Below are 17,780 nucleotides of genomic sequence, written 5' to 3' on the forward strand. Positions count from 1 at the left end.
TAACAAAGTTGTGGAGGCTGAAACCATTTTAAGGAAAAAACTATATTACTACTCAAGTTGTACCGTTATACTTGACGGCTCGGGAAAAAAAAAATTATTGATGTATTTTTTTTTTTATTTAATGATTAAAGAAATAATTGTAAATATATTGATGTATTTTTTTATTTTTTAAAAATATTAAAAAAATATGAACAAAAAAATTACAAAACGTCAAAGTGAGCGGCTACTCTGTAGCCCGACTCCCATCTTTAAACATTTTGTCGGTGGGTCTCTTTTTCAAAAGAAAATGATAGTTGCAATCATTAGTGAATGAGTGTGTACAATCGTTTTGAAAAAAATAAATAAATAAAATATTCACATAATAAGAAATTAATTTTTTATAAGTAGATTTTACTTTTTTTCAAAACGATTACATAATATTTATGCATTCTATAACTGTATATAGCATTACTCATTTTCCGAATCCCGTGAACATCTCCAACAGAAATATCCCGTAGCCATAGGCATCTCCCGGTCTTCACGCCTCACCACCCATTTCCGCAGTCTGCAATTCATATTTTTCACTTGCATAATTAATGTGAAAATGATTTCTCATAGCTGCTTGACAAGTACTTCAAAAATATACAAATTTAATGTTTTTGAAAATTCTAGTTTGCACCCCTAAACAACCACAATTTTTTCAAATTGTACTCAAAAGCAACAATTTGTGTCCCAAACATTCACATTTTCTCATTTTGAACCCTAAATTTTTAAGTAGATTGACTATATACACTTACCACAAATATAAAATTATGTAAATACCCTGAAGTTATAATAAAAATATGAAAAAAATACTATAAATAAATAAAACAAAATAAAAATAATACACTAATGTAATATAAAAGTAAAAAAATTAAAAAAAAAAAAAAAACAGGGTGACCTTTACTGTGTAGACCATTTTTTAGCTCTCATATTTTTAAAATTTTAATGGGTACATTTTAGGAAATGTGGGTGTAAATTTAGAAAATGTTAACTAGCTATTAGTGATTCTTGTCAACTAGCTATGATCATGATATGGAAGATTTTAAAATCTTAAAAATTATTTAAATGTAGCAGTGTAGCCAAGGGAACCCTTTATTCCAACCGTGCTGGTTTGGTTTTGGGAAACATTATTGGTTGTAGAGAGGAGCCTTGCCAAACCAAAATCACCATCATGAGTAATCGTGTCATTGTCGAGAAGAACGTTGCTTGGCTTTGAATCACAATGAATAATTGGTGTTTGAAGGTGGTCATGAAGATAAAAGTAGTGCAGAAGCGACATCAATTGCAATATCCAGTCTTTGAAGAAGATTCAAATTTCTTGGTTGATTTCCATCGTCATCTGGATGCAGCCACTTCTCTAGGCTTCCATTTTCCTTAATTTCGAAAACTAGTGCATTGAATTCATTACCATTGTAGTCTACACTGGAGAAGCATGTTAAGATCTTAACGTGATTCCAATTTCGTGTATTTCTTTAACATATTGTTTATAGTTTAGTTTTGAATGTTTGTCTCAGCGAGGTATGAGAATGGTGATCTTTAATCAGGAAGGAAAGCGGTTGAGAAAGTAATTTGAGTTTCTACTTCCTAGTTTTCAATGACAAGGGTCCAAACTTTCCAAAGAAAGTACACAACAAATAACAGAATGCGTAGGACTGTTCAGTACATATCGAGTTTCCCTAGTGGAACAACCATGAATTACATCATCTCTCAAATCCCAACAATTCCAATAACTTTACATTAATCGTAGAAGCATGACTTCGGTCAGGTCATTTGAGAAAGTGGATTCTCTTTAGCAGTCAGAATGATTCAGATTCAAAATGAAATGAGATTATAGGGCGACTACAATGCAGTTATATCTCAGGATAATAGGCCTTAGAACTATCACCTGCCCCGCACACAAGCAGGTGATCGACCACCTCGCTCACTGCCAATCTCGTCTTCTAGTTCACTCCCATCTAAACATAAGCCATTATTGTTCACGCTAACTTCAGAACTAGCATTGCTGCTCGTGGCAAGAGGAGAGTCTGAAACACTAATAGCTCTGCTTCGTGAAGGCCCGGACCTTACACTGTACATAGATGATGCTGGAATATTTGTCATCAATGGCCGTAAATTACCTGGAATGCTTCGCCTTATATCCTGCTCGAGTGAAACTTGAATCAGAGAATTGCTTTTGAAAACAAGAATGAACAAATGAACGAGGGATGAGAATCTCATGCCACGGAAACTTTTGTAATGACATCGGAGAATCTGCACTGAACTGATGCCAATGCAAATGCTCATAACATGGAAAGAATATACTTACCATATGCCTTATAGCCATATCCAGGGATTTCTTTGAAAGCGTTCTTCCAAAGCCTGAACTGTCAGGGGATGAGGACGACTTTCCTGAGAGATTACCACAAGGAGAATGCTTGTCATCCTGCTTTGGCGGTGCCAGTTTCCGCATGTTTATTACCCTTTCAACCATTTTCGTTCCAATTAAGACTGGGCTCACATTGTCATTAACTTTAGAATAACCGCGATTCACTGCAGGAACAGAGCCACCACTCGCATGTTTCGTGGGGACCCGTCCTCTTGAAGGAGAGCATGATTGCCGTCTTGGTCTTCCATTAGAACCAGGCTCAATGGAGGAAGATCGAGAACTAGGTTGTCCAGGCCTACCCCTTGTTGCTGATAGTGGCCTTTCAGGAACTGATGTCCTTAAATTCGGTGGCGCATCAAGTGAGAAACCAGGCATCTCCGAGGGTTTCCATGGCCTGGACTTCACTGTTGGGGAAGTGCCACGTGATGGCACGGAATTTCTTGATGATGTTGGAGCTGGCTTTGAAACTGAAGAAGATGATTTAATTGAAGGAGCAGATACATTGGCTGTACTCAATGGTGTGGATGGTCGCCTAGTGGGTGTTGCCGCCCTTGATGTGGACTTGGATGGAGTTAAAGTAGGTCTGGCAGTTGGAGTTGAAGATCTTGATGTAGATCTGGATAAAGGTGTAGAGGATCGTGCTTGTACTGCGGGCTTAGCTGCAGGAACTGTGGACTTATTTGCAGGTAGCGTTGACTTAGCTGCAGGAACTGTGGGCTTAGTAATAGAAACTGAGGGCCTAGTTGAAGACAAGGTCGCTCTTGATGTAGGTGTTGAGGATCTTGAAGGTTTCGATGTCGTGGTCAATATGGGACGCCCGGTTGGTGTTGCAGGTCTTGATCCTGGACCCCCTGACGATGAAGGCCTGCGAGTCCCAGCACTAGAATTGTTCAACCCAGGGGAAGAAGCTGCTGGTTTAGATATTAAGTTGCTCCTTGTAGTAGGCTCTGGCTGTAGGTTTGCTAACTACAAAAAGCACAAAGGAATGACTTCCCATATTGGCATCATGAATTCAAGCATAATGTTAACCTCGAAATACTAAATACCGAAATGCCATTAAAATTGCCTCATGGCCATTGAATTTCAAAGACTTTAGATATATTTGAGAAAAAACATCATTATTTCAGGGGGGAACTACAACAATCTTTAACTTCAACATAATTTTTTTTTTATAAGTATCAACTTCAAACGAAACTAAGGTCTTAAAATAGCTTAATATTCCTAAAACTGTGAAATTTTCAATTCAAGTAATCGAAAGAACACTGTCAGACAAGATATATATTTTTTGATAATAACAGTAGACAAGCAATATTTGAATTGGTACCAAGAGTTTGAATGTTCAGATAAATGCACATGTGAAATTCAGAACCTCAAACAGCCATCATTCACTGAGGACAGAAGTGTATAAACTATGAAACTTTTATAACTGCTTACCCTAGACTTCAGCACAGTGGGGCGAGCCTTTGGGGTACCAAGCTGACTCATTATTGTCTTTTGGGATCCCACCTCCAATGAAGGAAATAGAGGTGTTCCAGGAGGGGTTAGAAGCCTGAAAATAGAAGAAAACTCTATTGATATTGGCTAAAATAACACTCATTGACACCTAGTTACATATATGTAAAAAATAAATAAATAACATCACAGTATGACATTACAAAATTTCTATGGCAGAAAAACTAAAACAAATTTTCTTTTTGAGGATCACAAGATTTTTTTCATTCTGACGATAGAAGTTAGAACCTTTGAAAATGTCTTTCAATCAAATCCACAATGTATCCACTTCCATCACCTACACATAAATATCAATAACTACAAAAAATGTTCTCTTCTTCCACGTAGGTTTCTCTAATGTATGCTTACCGTGTACTTAGTGGCACCTCTTGCTCATTAATAAAAATTGTCCTACGTATCTTTTTTTTTTTATTGGCACCGTGTGTCTAGGAACAGCATCCCGACTAATCCCGGGGGTGCACATGCCCTTGGCAAGGAGTTTCCCACAAGTGCACCTTAGGTAATTCAAAGGAAAAAATTAAAATCCCCCAGTCCGATGGCCCCTGGAGATTGTTTGCATCCAAGGGGATTTGAGCCTTAGACCTAGGGGAAGCATACCCCCAAACCCAAAGCCTTTACCACTTGAGCCAACCCCTAAGGGTTGATTGTCCTACATATCAAACAAGTTTCTTTTCTTCTTCATTTGGTTTGGGGGATGTAGATCCTTTATTTTTACAAGGAAAAAATTATTTGGAACTACATCCCATAATTCAAGTTAATACTGCTTCTGAAACGTCAAACCAAGAGTAAGACCCAGTGAAATTGCGATGACAAGTGGGATGACAAAAATCTAGCCCTAACTGAAACTATGTTAATTTGCACAAGGAAGACTTAAGAAAAATTATTTGCTCTCTGGAATCAATCTCAGCTAGTGATGACTAGAACCCACATGAGAAAACGGAAACTCAACTAAAATTAGCAAACCTTACAATACGAATGTAAAAGGAAATAAGCACATTACCAATCATAGTCATTTTTATCATTGTCAGAATTGAGGAAATCGTCAGTACTGGTCTTGCGTGGTGGCGCCAGCGCCGCCATCGAGGATGAAATATTAAATATTGGAGAAGTTCCGGGTTTTGATCCTGCAATAGGAACGACACCGAATTACAAACACGATATCAATCATCAAGACGAATTGCTCTTGCTGCATATATCAAAAGTTCACACAACTGCAAATATAGACCACGTTAGCAGCCTAATTGAAGAAGAATACAAACCCAGTAGAGAACCATAGCAAAACCTATCTTTTATGTAATTCGACGTTTTATGAATAGCATCGACATGAGAACGATCACGATACATTTTGTACACTTTTAAAGCCCTCAGAAGCGCAAAATTTCCCAACAAAACTTGAAGAAATCTGTACCTAAAGGCGCATCGAAGTCTTCGGAGTTGTTTAGAAGGTCATTCCGTTCCTTCTCGCGCTTCTTCATCTCAAGGAACAGTGCGAGCTCCTCTTCCTTCTCATTCATCCTCGAGGCCCTAAGACCTCCCAACTGCTGCTGTCTCTGCCTCATCGCCGCTTGCATTTGCGATTCCTGAGCCCTAAAACTCCGATTCATCGCTAAAACCCTAGCTCACGACCCCCCCGAAATTAGAAACAAAAAAAAATTCAGATCAAAGCAAAGAAAGCCCCAAATCCCTAAGCGAAAACCTACTTAGCCTATCATTCCCGCCGCTAACCGCCGCAGAAACTTCTACAACACCAAACACTTTCTTTAAACCACAAGCAGCAAGAATTAGATCTGAAACCCAAAGCGCAATCTACACATTTTATAAGACTTTGTCCGAACAAGAACTTTGACCTCATCCAATGCCAGGGACTTGTCAAAAAGATTGAGAGCTTGAGAGAGAGTATCTTCAGCTTACGAAAACCTCCATCGTAGCGGAGTGAAGCTGAAACCTAGAGGAGGTAGAGATTGAGTTTGAAGGAACCGTCAATGAAGCTGAACGAAGCCGAGGACAGATGTCTGAGATTTCACAGTAGAGAGAGAAAGAGGAGAAGTGGCATTAAATGGTAAATAGGTGGGGTTTGGAGTCCGAAAAGGAGAAAAGAAAGGGGCTTGGACCTACAGCTCTCGTGGTTTCTATCACTTAAAGCCTACGTTTTCAGGTTGGGCATTTGGTTGGGCAGGTAATGACGATAATACCCTGTCCTACTACTCCTGTTTTTCTTTCGTCGAAGCTCCTTTTGAATTTTGAAACGGTGTATTGCAGTTTTACCCCTAATTTATTCTATAATTCTGTTTGATACGCTTTTTCAGTTTTTTTCTTAACAAACTTTATTATTTAATAACAAGAAGTCTGAAGAAGACTTGCAAAGGGCGTTGGTAGAAGCTATGCAACAGCTAAACTGGAGCAAAAGGCCCAATACAATAAAGCCGAATTAGGCCGAAGACCCACGATGATAAAATGGCCCAAAACTAAAAGCAAGATGAATATGCCTTTCTTGCATAAGAGAGAGGTTGAACCTCAGCTGAAACGACGGTGGTTGGTGTCTGCTCAAGACGACTATGAAAAGTGTTAGAAGCATATGTAATCAACATATAGATAATAGATCTCTCTAAAGGCTGATTGTTGCATGGGGTCGGTCTCAAGCTGAGGGACATAAAGAGGGTGAGCGACCAGTAAGATGATGTCAAGACAAGCTCGAGTCCTCGGCCATCGTGGGATCGTTCACATGTAGCCTCCTCTACGAGTAAAAAACCAAGCCGACCAGGGGAGATACCTACAATTGCTGTGTGTATCCCCATTCCCCCCTTAGGTTGTCTCTCTCTACGACCATCGTGTGTGCAACTTTTGATATGATTTTTATTGGAACGATGTTATATATAGTTATGAAGTGTGTAAGCGTCGTGTAGTCGTTGTAAAAAATAGTGAGATCCACTATAAAAAAATTAATTAATTTTTTTACGTGGATCTCGTATTTATTCATTTTTTTAAAATAATTACACGATACTTGCGCACTTACGACTGTAACTATCATTTTTTTTTACTCTGATATAAAATTATTAAAAGTAATATTAAATAAAATTATAGAATGTGTAAATTTAGCGTTTTTTTTTTTTTTTAAATAATTAAATCTAATATGCACATGAAAAATTATTTTTCTAATAATAAATCCTACATTTAAAAAAAAATGTACCAGACTTACTCTATTATTTAGCACTATTGAAAGTGTCCGTTTGGACACGGAGGTTATTTCATCTTATTTTAATTAATAATTTTATTATTATTTATAAATCATCTCAATTCATCTAATCTCATATCATTATTCAAGCATGTTCTAAAATTGAGATATATAGATTGTATAAAAAATTTTAAATATAAGTCTCATACTCTTACACACCACTTAAAAATATATTATTTTATTTTTATATTTTCGTAAAATATGAGGATAAAAATTAAAATTATATATATTTTAAATGTCAGTACTTCTGTGTGTAACGACTCTGATTGTATTATACACTTTTTCTATGCATCCGCAAGTTGCGTATTAATTTTGCTGACGTGGGTGTGGAGACTGGAGAGTAATATTTTTACAGGGAAAATAACAACGGTAAACAAGGGTGCGATCGAATCTCAGATTACTTTTGCTGGGAGTCTGGGACACAGAATTTTGACAGAAACGAAGGGTCTAGTGGTGTTCGCCGAAGTCGTTTAGTGGCGGGGAATATGAGGAGCGATGGTTGCAGTAGCAGTAGCGGCTTTAGCAGTAGCAGAGGGGAAAGCATTGTGGCAGACTACGGAAGGCACAAAAGCTCTTGCGGCTATTGCAGACGCCCCGGTCGCACCAGCATGTCTCATGGTCCGTCTTTCTTTCTATTTATTAATTATTGTTATTTATTGTATAATATATATATGTTGAATTGTTAGTTTAAGATTTGGTTGTGATTGAACAAACTGTTTATTCTTAGTTATTATTCTGTGTTCATCAGGGGTTTATTCCTTTGTTAATTGGGAAATGATGCGTTTGTTGAATTTTGGACGAATCTTTATTTAGTTTCTATGCGTGAAAGTGCGTACGCTTGTGAGGACTTATTGATATGTTAATTTTGCTCAACTAAGGTGGTTACTATGAGTATTTGCAAATTCACCCGAAAGAATTGAGCTTCGTGAGCATTCCTCGTCCATTGATCATTCTTTGACATAATATTGGAAAAAACTGGATCAGAGAGGCGTCTGTTGTTGACAATTTAGCACAGGCAGTGACTCATGCAAAGGCGCTCATATTATGTAATATTGAGATATTGAAGACAAAAGATCGTTTGTTCATATTGAATAGGGGTTGTCCGTAAAAAAATAGTTTCCCATTTGGATTTTGAAAAGTGAATAGACTAGTTTTTGCACCCACACACATTTTCAAACATACATGCGTGCTTGTGCACTTGTGTTGTACACACATACATGTTTATTTCACCATTCTTTGTCTAAAACAAACACGAGCAAGGTAAAAGGCTTCTCATTTAGTTTTTTCTTCTTGTTTCTCTTTTCTTTTGCAGGTTTGTGGGCGAATAGAATCACGGTTGATGACTACCAAGGTGGAAGCAGCTTCTTGCTCTATGTTGCAAAGCAAACACTTGTTATTTGCATGCAGATATCAGTCAGTTGATTATTGTTCCAGAAAAGGATCACATTTTTTCATTGTTACCCAACATCAAACTTTGAAGTGGCATGACCTTGCGGTGCCATCGGGAATTTTGTGGTTGTCTCACTAGTCTACACTATATGTGATATATAATGGTGCCATGGCAATTGTAGTGTTACGTCTATCTATGAAGTCTTCCCCCAATCCCTGGATGCCCCGGTAATACCATTGAGGGCCATCATTTATCTCCTTGAATGAGAATAATGTGGGTCTAGAGAAAAAACTTAGTTATTTTTGTTATGTTACAGATTTTATGTTTAAAAAATTTCCATGATGTCCGTGCCTAATTAAATAGGATATTTAGTGTGAGTAATGACATTGTGATAAGTGCCTCTAGAGCGTACAGATGAATATTGTGATATTGCAATGCATAACAAAGATTTTCTTTTATCATTGTCATCACATATGTCGGGGTTAAATGGTTATTTTCTCTTCTGTTTTCTGGTTTGCTGGCTCTCATTGTTTTGTAACTGTAATAAGATATCCATTACTTCAAGTTTTCAACACTTCTACTAGTTATGATTATGTCTTGACTGCCCTTTAATAAATCTATTAGCCCTTTGGTAGATCTTCTTGACCAAGGTTGGAGGAGATCTGGCTCATTTCTCTACAAACCTGACATGGAAACAACATGCTGCCTTTCTTACAGTATTCGTTTGCGGGCGACTGATTTTTTTCCTTCTAAAGAGCAACTCCGGGTGTCTAGACGAATGCAAAGGTAACCTAAGTTTTTGTATGTTTAGTCATTTGCAACTCATATTCTTTTATTAGCTTATACTTTATTATTTACTAGCTTTTATACTATGCTCTAACTGAAGATATTGTCATTAATTTAATATTATCTCTACTAGAAAATTTGAGCTATCCTGATTGTTGAGCATCCATAATGACTTAAAGAGTTGAAAGGGGTGTATTTTGACCTTTATTAGAGGATCAAACTTCGGAAGTTAAGATGATCTCATCTAATGAGTATTTTCTTCCTACTAATATGTCAAATATTTTCTCACTTATTTCTCAGATTAGACCATGGGTTTTCTTTTCTATTTGGGTTTTCCTAGGGATTTTAGTAGATTGCGATAGCTGGTGACATCCTCCTTCAATATCAGAAAACTGATTTGCTTGATGTTGCTAGTTAGCTCTTATTTGTAGGCACAACTTATCTTATTCTGAATTTTGTTCTGTATAGGGTACTGACAGCCTGTCATGCCTAGGTTTTTAGATGGCACATTGGATATTCAGAAACCAATTAACCTAATAGATGATCCACCTTCTAAGGATACATCATGCTGTGTAGGTAATGAAGTTTCAAGCTCGTCCACAAAGGAATTGTTGTCCAGTAACAATGAGACGAATAACAAAGCAGAACAACTACTGAATTATTTGTCTGACCAAATTGAAAATGCAATACTCACATTTAAGGAAAGTGGAGAATATCATTATGATATTCAATTGCCAAAAGCATCTGTCAAAGCGGTTGCACAAGCCAAAAGGAAGCTACTAATTAAAGGATCAGAAGATCTGCTGTACTACATGTGATAAACATCAGCCGAAACTATCAAGACACTCTGCAGAAGAAGATGAGTTGTCCCCAAAATATATTACAGAAAAACTGGCAAGTTCTTTAAGTCACCTGGCAGAAACTTATAATCTGTTAATCAAGGCTTGCAATGGACACATAAATTTTTATTCTGCTAGCAAGAAATCTTCATCAGATGGAAGTGTTGAAATTCATTCAAGTTCTAAATCTGGAGCAGGTTGTGCAAGTAAAAAGTGATGCTTGAAGAAGAGCACCGAACAACCTCAGGGGAAAAGGCGGAGGCTTGAGATACTTTTGAAAAGATCCAATTTCGATCCAGAAGAATTTGCTTTATATAGGCAATATTAGATTAAAGTGCAAAATGATACACCAGATCATGTCACTGAAAGCTCATACCGAAGCTTTTTGGTCAACACTCCCTTAGTATTTGTTCCATCAATTGGTGATGGTATCATTCCTAATTGTGGCTTTGGTTCTTTCCATCAGCAATATGTGATTGATGGTAGGCTAGTTGTAGTTGGTGTAATAGATATCCTCCCTAGATGTTTGTCAAGTAAATACCTGTTCTGGGACCCAGACTTTGCCTTCCTATCACTAGGGAAGTACTCAGCCCTGCAAGAAATAGGTTGGGTCAGAGAAAATCAAGCCCATTGCCCTAGTCTTCAATATTACTATCTTGGCTATTATATTCATTCCTGCAGTAAGATGAGATATAAAGCAGCATATCTCCCATCCGAGCTTCTCTATCCTCTTCGTTACCAGTAAGTTCTATATCTATCAACTGTTTCCCTTCTCTACTTTATCTATCTTACAAAGTTATAACGCATCACCATTCATCCCCATCACTAGCTCTTAAGTTTTGGTTTGAGAAACTTCTGACATTCGTGAGTAAAACCAGAGTCAATGATCAAGACACACCTGAGAGAAAAATATATTGTATGTAAAATTCCTGGAGATTACTTATAAAAAAATACAAGAAATTTGTAATAGAGAATATTTACCTAGAGATTTGAGAACGTGGTTGCACCATCCAGATATTGTTTCCCACCATCAAAACAAACAAACAAAACAAGGATAAAACAATTTACTTCCCACCTTTCAGATCTCAAAAGTGGATCTGTTTTGCTGCATTTAGTCCTAATCACTTTTTGCTTGTCTATGTGGCGTTCAAAGTTTTAGGTTATGTTTAGATACTGAGGTAGTTCCATACATTAGACTATACTCAGCATCCAAGCGCACACAAGTATGCCCCATATGAAGTGATCTCAAGTGGGTCATGTGTTTTTTCGTCATTGTTTATTGAGAAGACGAATCATTGATGTGACTCACTACTTTTTCAACTTCCCATAATTATTCCATCCCTACTACAACAAACCAATCATTGATGGACCGACGCTCTTACACGAAACTCATTCAAACATCTTAACTCACTACTATTTACAGATAAACTCAGATCATCTGAGATACTCTTAGCATATTCTTGGCTTACAAAACTGAAAGCTTGTTTCTAGATGGGTCCCCTTTGATATTGCCGGGCCTTTGCTTGACAGAAAGCCATATATAGTCTTATCAGATTTTGAGATCTTACAAAATGGAGAATCCTCACCACCTCCCATTTCTCACAAGTCATGGAAACGCATCCTGTTGACATCCTTCACCAAGACTCGAATGATGTTTTTAAGGATGAGGAAGAAGAAATGATTGATACTGGATATGAAAGCTCCGAGAATCAGTCCCGAAAAGCAGTGATCAGGCTTCAACTGAAATAGAACTTGGTGACAACTGTAATATTTTAATTGGGCCAAATAAATCTCATATGAGATACAATCATACATACAAGGTATGCATTGTCAACCTGGTGCATTGATGACTCTACAGCATCTTATTATTCTCATTTTGACTGAAGTTTAATTAGGCAGCTCATATCATATTTACTCATTTTGAAGTAATAATGATTGTTTCCGTTTGGATTTAATAGAGGAAAAAATAGGAGTAACAACCAAAGAATAAGTCAAGGGAAAAATAATCTAGTCGTCTGATCACAAATTCTCACTAATAGAAGGCCGCTCCAACACTAATAATGAAATAGTTATAGGGAACTAAAAACTGCGTCCAATGGAAGAAATTACTAACCAGTCGAATTATGTTTCTTAATTCTCCGTGCTTTTACTCACTCTATGGCATTGTTTCTCTACTGAAGGATATACGACAAGCGTTTGGTCCCGCTGAAAGGAGTTACTTGGAGTTACAGTTGCGTAGATACATGAATGTTGTGGGTGCAGAGCTGTTTGAGCGAATGGTCTATTCACTTTTTTTTTTTGCTCAAACCAACCATATATATAAATCAAAAGGGAGAACAAAGTTATACAGTTATAGAATAAATACAGAACATAAAGAAGATCTCTGTGGGGTCAAATCTAGTATGAGTCCAATAGAGAGAATCATGAGTGACAGGATCCTGGTACTGATTAATGAGTTAGCAACCCTTTGAGCAAGTTCATGTGCCTTATGGTTGGCATTTCTGGAAACATGTAGAGATCTTCAGTCCATGAATTGACTGAGTTGGTGTCGACAATCCTCAATGATGTTTTGGATAGACCAATCAATGTCTTCATGGCTATCACTGATGGCTTTATGTACAAGTTGGGAGTCGCCTTCTAGGAAAATAAATTGAGCTTTGAGAGCCAAAGTTTCCTGGATTGCCAGTAATGCTGCTTGAGCTTCACCATAGAGAGGGGTGGATGCTTTTTGCCCATGATTTAAGAATTTCTCCTTTTGAGTTGCTACATATGCCTGCAATAATAGTGAATTTTTCTCAGATAGCTGCATCATAATTAACCTTCATGAAGCCGATGGGAGGGGCTGACCAAGCTGCATCATAATGCTTGATTGGGCTGACCAAGAATGGTCTATTCACTTGTTTGATTTGATTATTTTGAAAAGATCACTCCCTCAAATTTTTATCTCAAGCAAGGGATGTATGTTCAAAGTAGAAGCGGCTTCGTTTGGTTACTAAACCTCTCTCAACTCATTTCAACTCATTATTACAACTTTTTTCAAATCTCAATACAAAATATAATAAATAATTCAACTTTTTCAAATCCCAAAATAATAATAATATTCAAAAATAATATTCTAACAATATTTTATCATCTCAACTCAATTTAACTCAACTCAATTCAACATCCAAACGCAACCTTAGTTAGCTGCCCATGTTCTCTGTTGATCATACTAGGGGGAGGTCGAAAGCGAGATGTGTTGTAGTTTAACTTTTACTTCGATTGGGGATTGGTTTGTTTGCTCAATCGTCCAATGTCCAATAATGAAGTACAGATTACTAATCCAGGTTCATGTAGTTAGTCCATAAAATGAACTGGACTTCTATACAACCCCACGTTCAGCATGTTTGGCATGTAATTTATACTTTGTGATTAATATACAAATTCTTCTTATCAGACCACTACATTTTTTAGAACTGATTTGGGAATATGCAGAATCAATTTCTTTATGGAGGTAAGGCACTCAAGAACTGAAAGCGTCGGATGTGCAGAAACAAACTTCCACCGCAAGCTTAAGAAGAAATTAAGAGAGGATGGATCGGATATTCTAGAATAGAGAAAAAAGGAATGGATTCTACCCTACCGATTTTAAGAGGGCAATCATTACGCAGTGGTGGTGTTTTGTATTTCCCCCTTATTCTTAAAAGCTGTTATAAACGTGAACAATAATGAACAGTGATACATGAACAGTAGATTTGTTTTACTTTTTTCTTATTCCCCTTACGTCCCTTTCTGCATCCGCGTCCCTCTATACATCCTCACAACAAAATTACTACAAAATTACCATATAAATCACCACACAAATTTTCACACAAATCACAAATCAAATGTTATCGACTGGAGGAAAAGAGGACGTGGAGGGGTCATCGACAAAGGACGAGGCTGTTAGTGGTGTTGCAGTGCCGTAGGGTGGCTAACAGCGACGCTACGGGGAGAAACCCATGCGTGTAGAGGAAGAGAGAGGGCTACGGACTTCAGCCTGTTGCGAGGGGAGAGAGAGAGAGGTATGTGGGGATGAGATCGGCGTGGGGAAGGTCGCTTGTGACTGGGCTTAGTGCTGGCACAGCGACCGATGGTGCTGGGAGGAGCTGAGGAGAAGAGAGATCAAGAGGGAGAGGGGCGTGCGACTGGAGGGAGGGAGGAGAGAGAGGGAAGAGGGAAAAATGAGTGAAAAAGTTAAGGTTTAGGACTTTAAATCTCAACCCTTCATCTTGAATCTCCAAAATTGATCCAACAGTGGACATTAAAACATTAAAAATAAACTAACTTAAAATAGATAATTAAAATATAATTTCAACTTTAATTTATAAAATACAAATATTTTATCATTAAATAAAAAATAGAGTTTTGTTAAATATTTTTAAAAGAATAAAATCATATAAATAATTAAAATTTTTAATATAATTTAAATCTCATAATATTCTTAATTAACTAAAATTATTTAGATAAAATGATTTTTTTAGTGCTATCTGGGTTATTGAGTAGTGTGGTTAAATTCTACGATTCATATATTTTGCTAAGAAAACTATTGCTAGAATATCCAAAATCTTTTAATTTTTATGTTACTCATATTACTATAACGTTTTGTTATCATTATGATGCTTGTTAAAATTTATTTTTCTGCTCTGTACGTTAAAATATTGACTAATTAATTTTATTTAAAAAAACATATTATTTTTACACTTTGTGAATATTAGTCACTAGGAAAACGTGTATTACACGTCACTCACAACTAGTGTTTAAATAAAGGGTAATTAAGCATCATCTGCATCACTTCCACCAATATGTGCTCCATGGCTGACCCAGTAATTGCTTCCATCGGGACCTGAAACCTTGTATCTGCTCAAAATTGTCCAAGTCCACATGGGTTAGAATTGTCACTTGTATTTAACCAGCTTCCTATACAAAGTTCACCCTATGCACTAAATTATTTGATGAACTCAACATAATAAATAAAAATATTAGCTTTCTAGTAGGGTGAAAGCAAGCCTCTTAAGGCCAAATCATTTTAAATTCTTGTTTTCTCCTTAAATTCTTCTTCTATCAATATTTTGCCTACCTTTAAAAATGAACTCTACAAACATTATTCCCCCCCCCCCCCAAAAAAAAAAAAAAAAAACCTTAAAAATGCAGAATTGGAATTTGATTTCTCCAAATATCTACTGACCTCTCAAGCACAGATTTTCCTTCCTTGTACTTCTGGCTTTTTTCATGGGCAGTCTCCTGGAAAAACAAACACCGTCAAAACAACTAACAGCTATCACATGGACAAATATAGACCCAAAAATTTTGAATTTATGCCTCTAAATCTTACATATGTCCACCCTACTATTGATCCACAACCAACACAAAATATGTCAGCAACAGTGTGCATCCCAGTCGTCATCACTCTTTCTTCTTTTTCACCGACAGACACATTCACTCTGTCAAAGCATTGAAGATGAAAATTAGAAAAGCAAGCATGTGACTGGGGAAGCCCTTGAAATTCATTCCTCCTCTTGTAATCAAGTGGATGGACAAGAGATAGAAAATGATATATGTAGATTGATGCCCATAAAGTAATAATCAACCGGATGATAAACTAACTTCATCAATGCATATATTAAGTAGAGCATAAAGATAACTGATAAGATGTATATCTTCAGCCAGTTCCAGAACGAGCAAGAGACATACAAACTGCATCTTGCTCGTGTCTTGAAGCATAAAACAGTAACTATTTTAACTGGCACAGCATTTTCTTGGTCAGTGTTAGTACAACTTTGTAACTAGCACCTTGTGGCATTGGCAACTTTTTGGATTGTCGGTCCACTTCAAAGTTAGTTATATGCAGATTATTTGGTGGTGTTGTATTATGTTGAGGTTCCCAAAATCAAGGAAACTTACACCTTATTGAAGAGATAAGCTTTTCCATGCCTGCAGTGGAAAGACTGAATAAAACATGAGCAAAACATGTAGTCAGAACTCAGAACAATTGCTTCTTGAAAACTCCCAATTAGCAATGGTTCGACAGTGGAAATTGAAAATGTAGACAGTTTTTTTTTGGGGAGAGAATTATATGCTAATTATCACCAAAATTGAATAGCATCATCCACATATTACATACAGACTACGATCATCTGCAATTTCTCTTTACAAGTGCTGCATCCTATTCTATCAGACTGGTGGCAGCATACATCCGTGCATGTATACACATGGACTGGTATATCCATGCATAAGGGCATGTATGTGTGCTTGCAATACAATTATTTTCAAAACGCTAAAGATGTCTCTCCCTCATTAGAAGTTCCAGAGGAAAGTCGTCCTTTGTAGTCCTCTGTATGCCGGCTGCTCATACAACTAGAATTTGATTAAGTTTAGAAGCACAACTTGTGCCCAGAATAAAAGAGTGAATCCACTTCTCATTAACAATTAAAAAATAATTACCTTCCCGAGTTTTCACACCACTGGAGATCATTGATATTATTATACCTCATTAAGATGCTAAAGATAAAGAAGAAGTGGCGTCCACTTATTGGGCTTTAAAATCCGTTTTTCATCTAAAGACATTAAATTAAATATATAACCTGCTATCGACAAATTACGAGAGAGGCACAAATAGAGATCTTCCAAGCTTCCAGCTTACAAATTATCAAATCACAGTCTCCCAGATGGAATTATTTAGAAGCATCATCAAGCTCGCTTTCATGTGCACTTAGAAACCGAGCACATGTATATTAAAATGAAAGGCCTAAATCGACTTCTCGTTTATGAGCTAAAAGTGCTCTTTAATAGCCTAAATTGCCTAAGTAGCCTTTTTTTTCTCTCATTGCATAGATCGTACCTCACTTCTCCATATCTGACAACAAAAATCCCCAAGGGAAAAAAAACTACAAATTACAACTTGTTATCACACAACTCAACACCCGAAAAAGTAAAAACAAAAAATAAATAAAAACAAACAAAATTCATTAAAAAAAATATATAAAAATAGCAAATCCGGCATAAATCAAACAAATTAACAACACCCAGATGGAAATTTCCCAAGATTGTAACAAATTTAGAGATATCTAACTGATTAGAAGGAGGTAAGAGATGAAAAATTACCTTGGAAACGATGTCTTCACACAGTGCAAGATGGGTCCGGCAGTGCTTGCAACTATAGATCTTCCCCTCGAGATTCACCACAAACAACCTCCCCATGCCTTCCTAGAGTTTTAAGAAAACCTATCAATCAAATTCGGAGAGTACGCGAGAATTCAGATGGAGGGTCGTTGAGAAAATCGACGAAAGACGCTAGCTTGAATAAAAAGGCATGTCAGCAATCAAAGCAGATGAAGCATGCGTGCAGAAGGCGAAAAGAGATGCTAAGAGGAGAACGAAAGAGAGAGAGATTCGCTGAATATTACCTCCGGTTTGTGACCTTCGGAATTATCTTTCTGTCTTTAGACGCAATAAAATGGGACGGAGTAGCAATCACGTTACTTAGTTAAAATACCACTTTGTCCGCGAAAGTGGAACCTGATTGCTCCTAAAAATACAAACGTGGCGTTTACTTTTTTTTTTCTTTTCAGTATTCTTTTTTCTAGTTTTAAGAAAAATACAATCCATTTTACAACT

At 36.8% G+C, this 17,780-nt stretch overlaps 2 protein-coding genes and 1 pseudogene across 5 annotated transcripts; 1 reads left to right on the forward strand and 2 right to left on the reverse strand.

The window, feature by feature from the left end:
- Nucleotides 1–1,632: 1,632 nt before the first annotated feature.
- On the reverse strand, nt 1,633–6,105 carry LOC108991887 (flocculation protein FLO11-like). Its single transcript, XM_018966291.2, has 5 exons — nt 5,307–6,105; nt 4,899–5,022; nt 3,821–3,935; nt 2,327–3,352; nt 1,633–2,160 (listed from the first exon to the last, which is right to left on the reverse strand). The coding sequence occupies exons 1-5, from the start codon at nt 5,500–5,502 to the stop codon at nt 1,903–1,905; spliced, it is 1,719 nt and encodes a 572-aa protein (XP_018821836.1). The 5' UTR covers nt 5,503–6,105; the 3' UTR covers nt 1,633–1,902.
- Nucleotides 6,106–7,601: 1,496 nt separating this feature from the next.
- LOC108991874 lies at nt 7,602–13,162 on the forward strand (annotated as a pseudogene).
- A 1,650-nt stretch (nt 13,163–14,812) lies between these two features.
- LOC108991873 (protein yippee-like) lies at nt 14,813–17,656 on the reverse strand. 4 transcript variants are annotated; one of them, XM_018966271.2, is made up of 6 exons: nt 17,570–17,656; nt 17,268–17,387; nt 16,068–16,111; nt 15,499–15,607; nt 15,352–15,407; nt 14,813–15,023 (listed from the first exon to the last, which is right to left on the reverse strand). In XM_018966271.2, exons 2-6 carry the CDS (start codon nt 17,361–17,363, stop codon nt 14,939–14,941), a joined length of 390 nt encoding a protein of 129 aa, XP_018821816.1. In that variant the 5' UTR covers nt 17,364–17,387; nt 17,570–17,656; the 3' UTR covers nt 14,813–14,938. The 4 variants fall into 4 exon arrangements, with proteins under 4 accessions (XP_018821816.1, XP_018821817.1, XP_035547912.1 ...); XM_018966272.2 differs by having other exon boundaries at nt 17,268–17,369; nt 17,570–17,635; XM_035692019.1 differs by having other exon boundaries at nt 17,268–17,456; nt 17,570–17,616.
- Nucleotides 17,657–17,780: the final 124 nt, after the last annotated feature.

This window comes from Juglans regia, chromosome 7 (assembly GCF_001411555.2).
Source record: "Juglans regia cultivar Chandler chromosome 7, Walnut 2.0, whole genome shotgun sequence".
NCBI classification, from domain to species: domain Eukaryota; kingdom Viridiplantae; phylum Streptophyta; class Magnoliopsida; order Fagales; family Juglandaceae; genus Juglans; species Juglans regia.

Excerpts from the sequence above, each read along its gene's own strand:
- LOC108991873 (XM_018966271.2), bottom strand. The coding sequence starts at position 17,363 with ATGGGGAGGTTGTTTGTGGTGAATCTCGAGGGGAAGATCTATAGTTGC. Across the intron at positions 15,608-16,067 it reads GCTTATCTCTTCAATAAGGT|AGTGAATGTGTCTGTCGGTG; the intron begins GTAAGTTTCCTT and ends ATGCTTTGACAG. Across the intron at positions 15,408-15,498 it reads CAATAGTAGGGTGGACATAT|GAGACTGCCCATGAAAAAAG; the intron begins GTAAGATTTAGA and ends TTGTTTTTCCAG.
- LOC108991887 (XM_018966291.2), bottom strand. The coding sequence starts at position 5,502 with ATGAATCGGAGTTTTAGGGCTCAGGAATCGCAAATGCAAGCGGCGATG. Across the intron at positions 3,936-4,898 it reads GATAAAAATGACTATGATTG|GCTTCTAACCCCTCCTGGAA; the intron begins GTAATGTGCTTA and ends TTCTATTTTCAG. Across the intron at positions 2,161-2,326 it reads ATATGGCTATAAGGCATATG|GATATAAGGCGAAGCATTCC; the intron begins GTAAGTATATTC and ends TCACTCGAGCAG.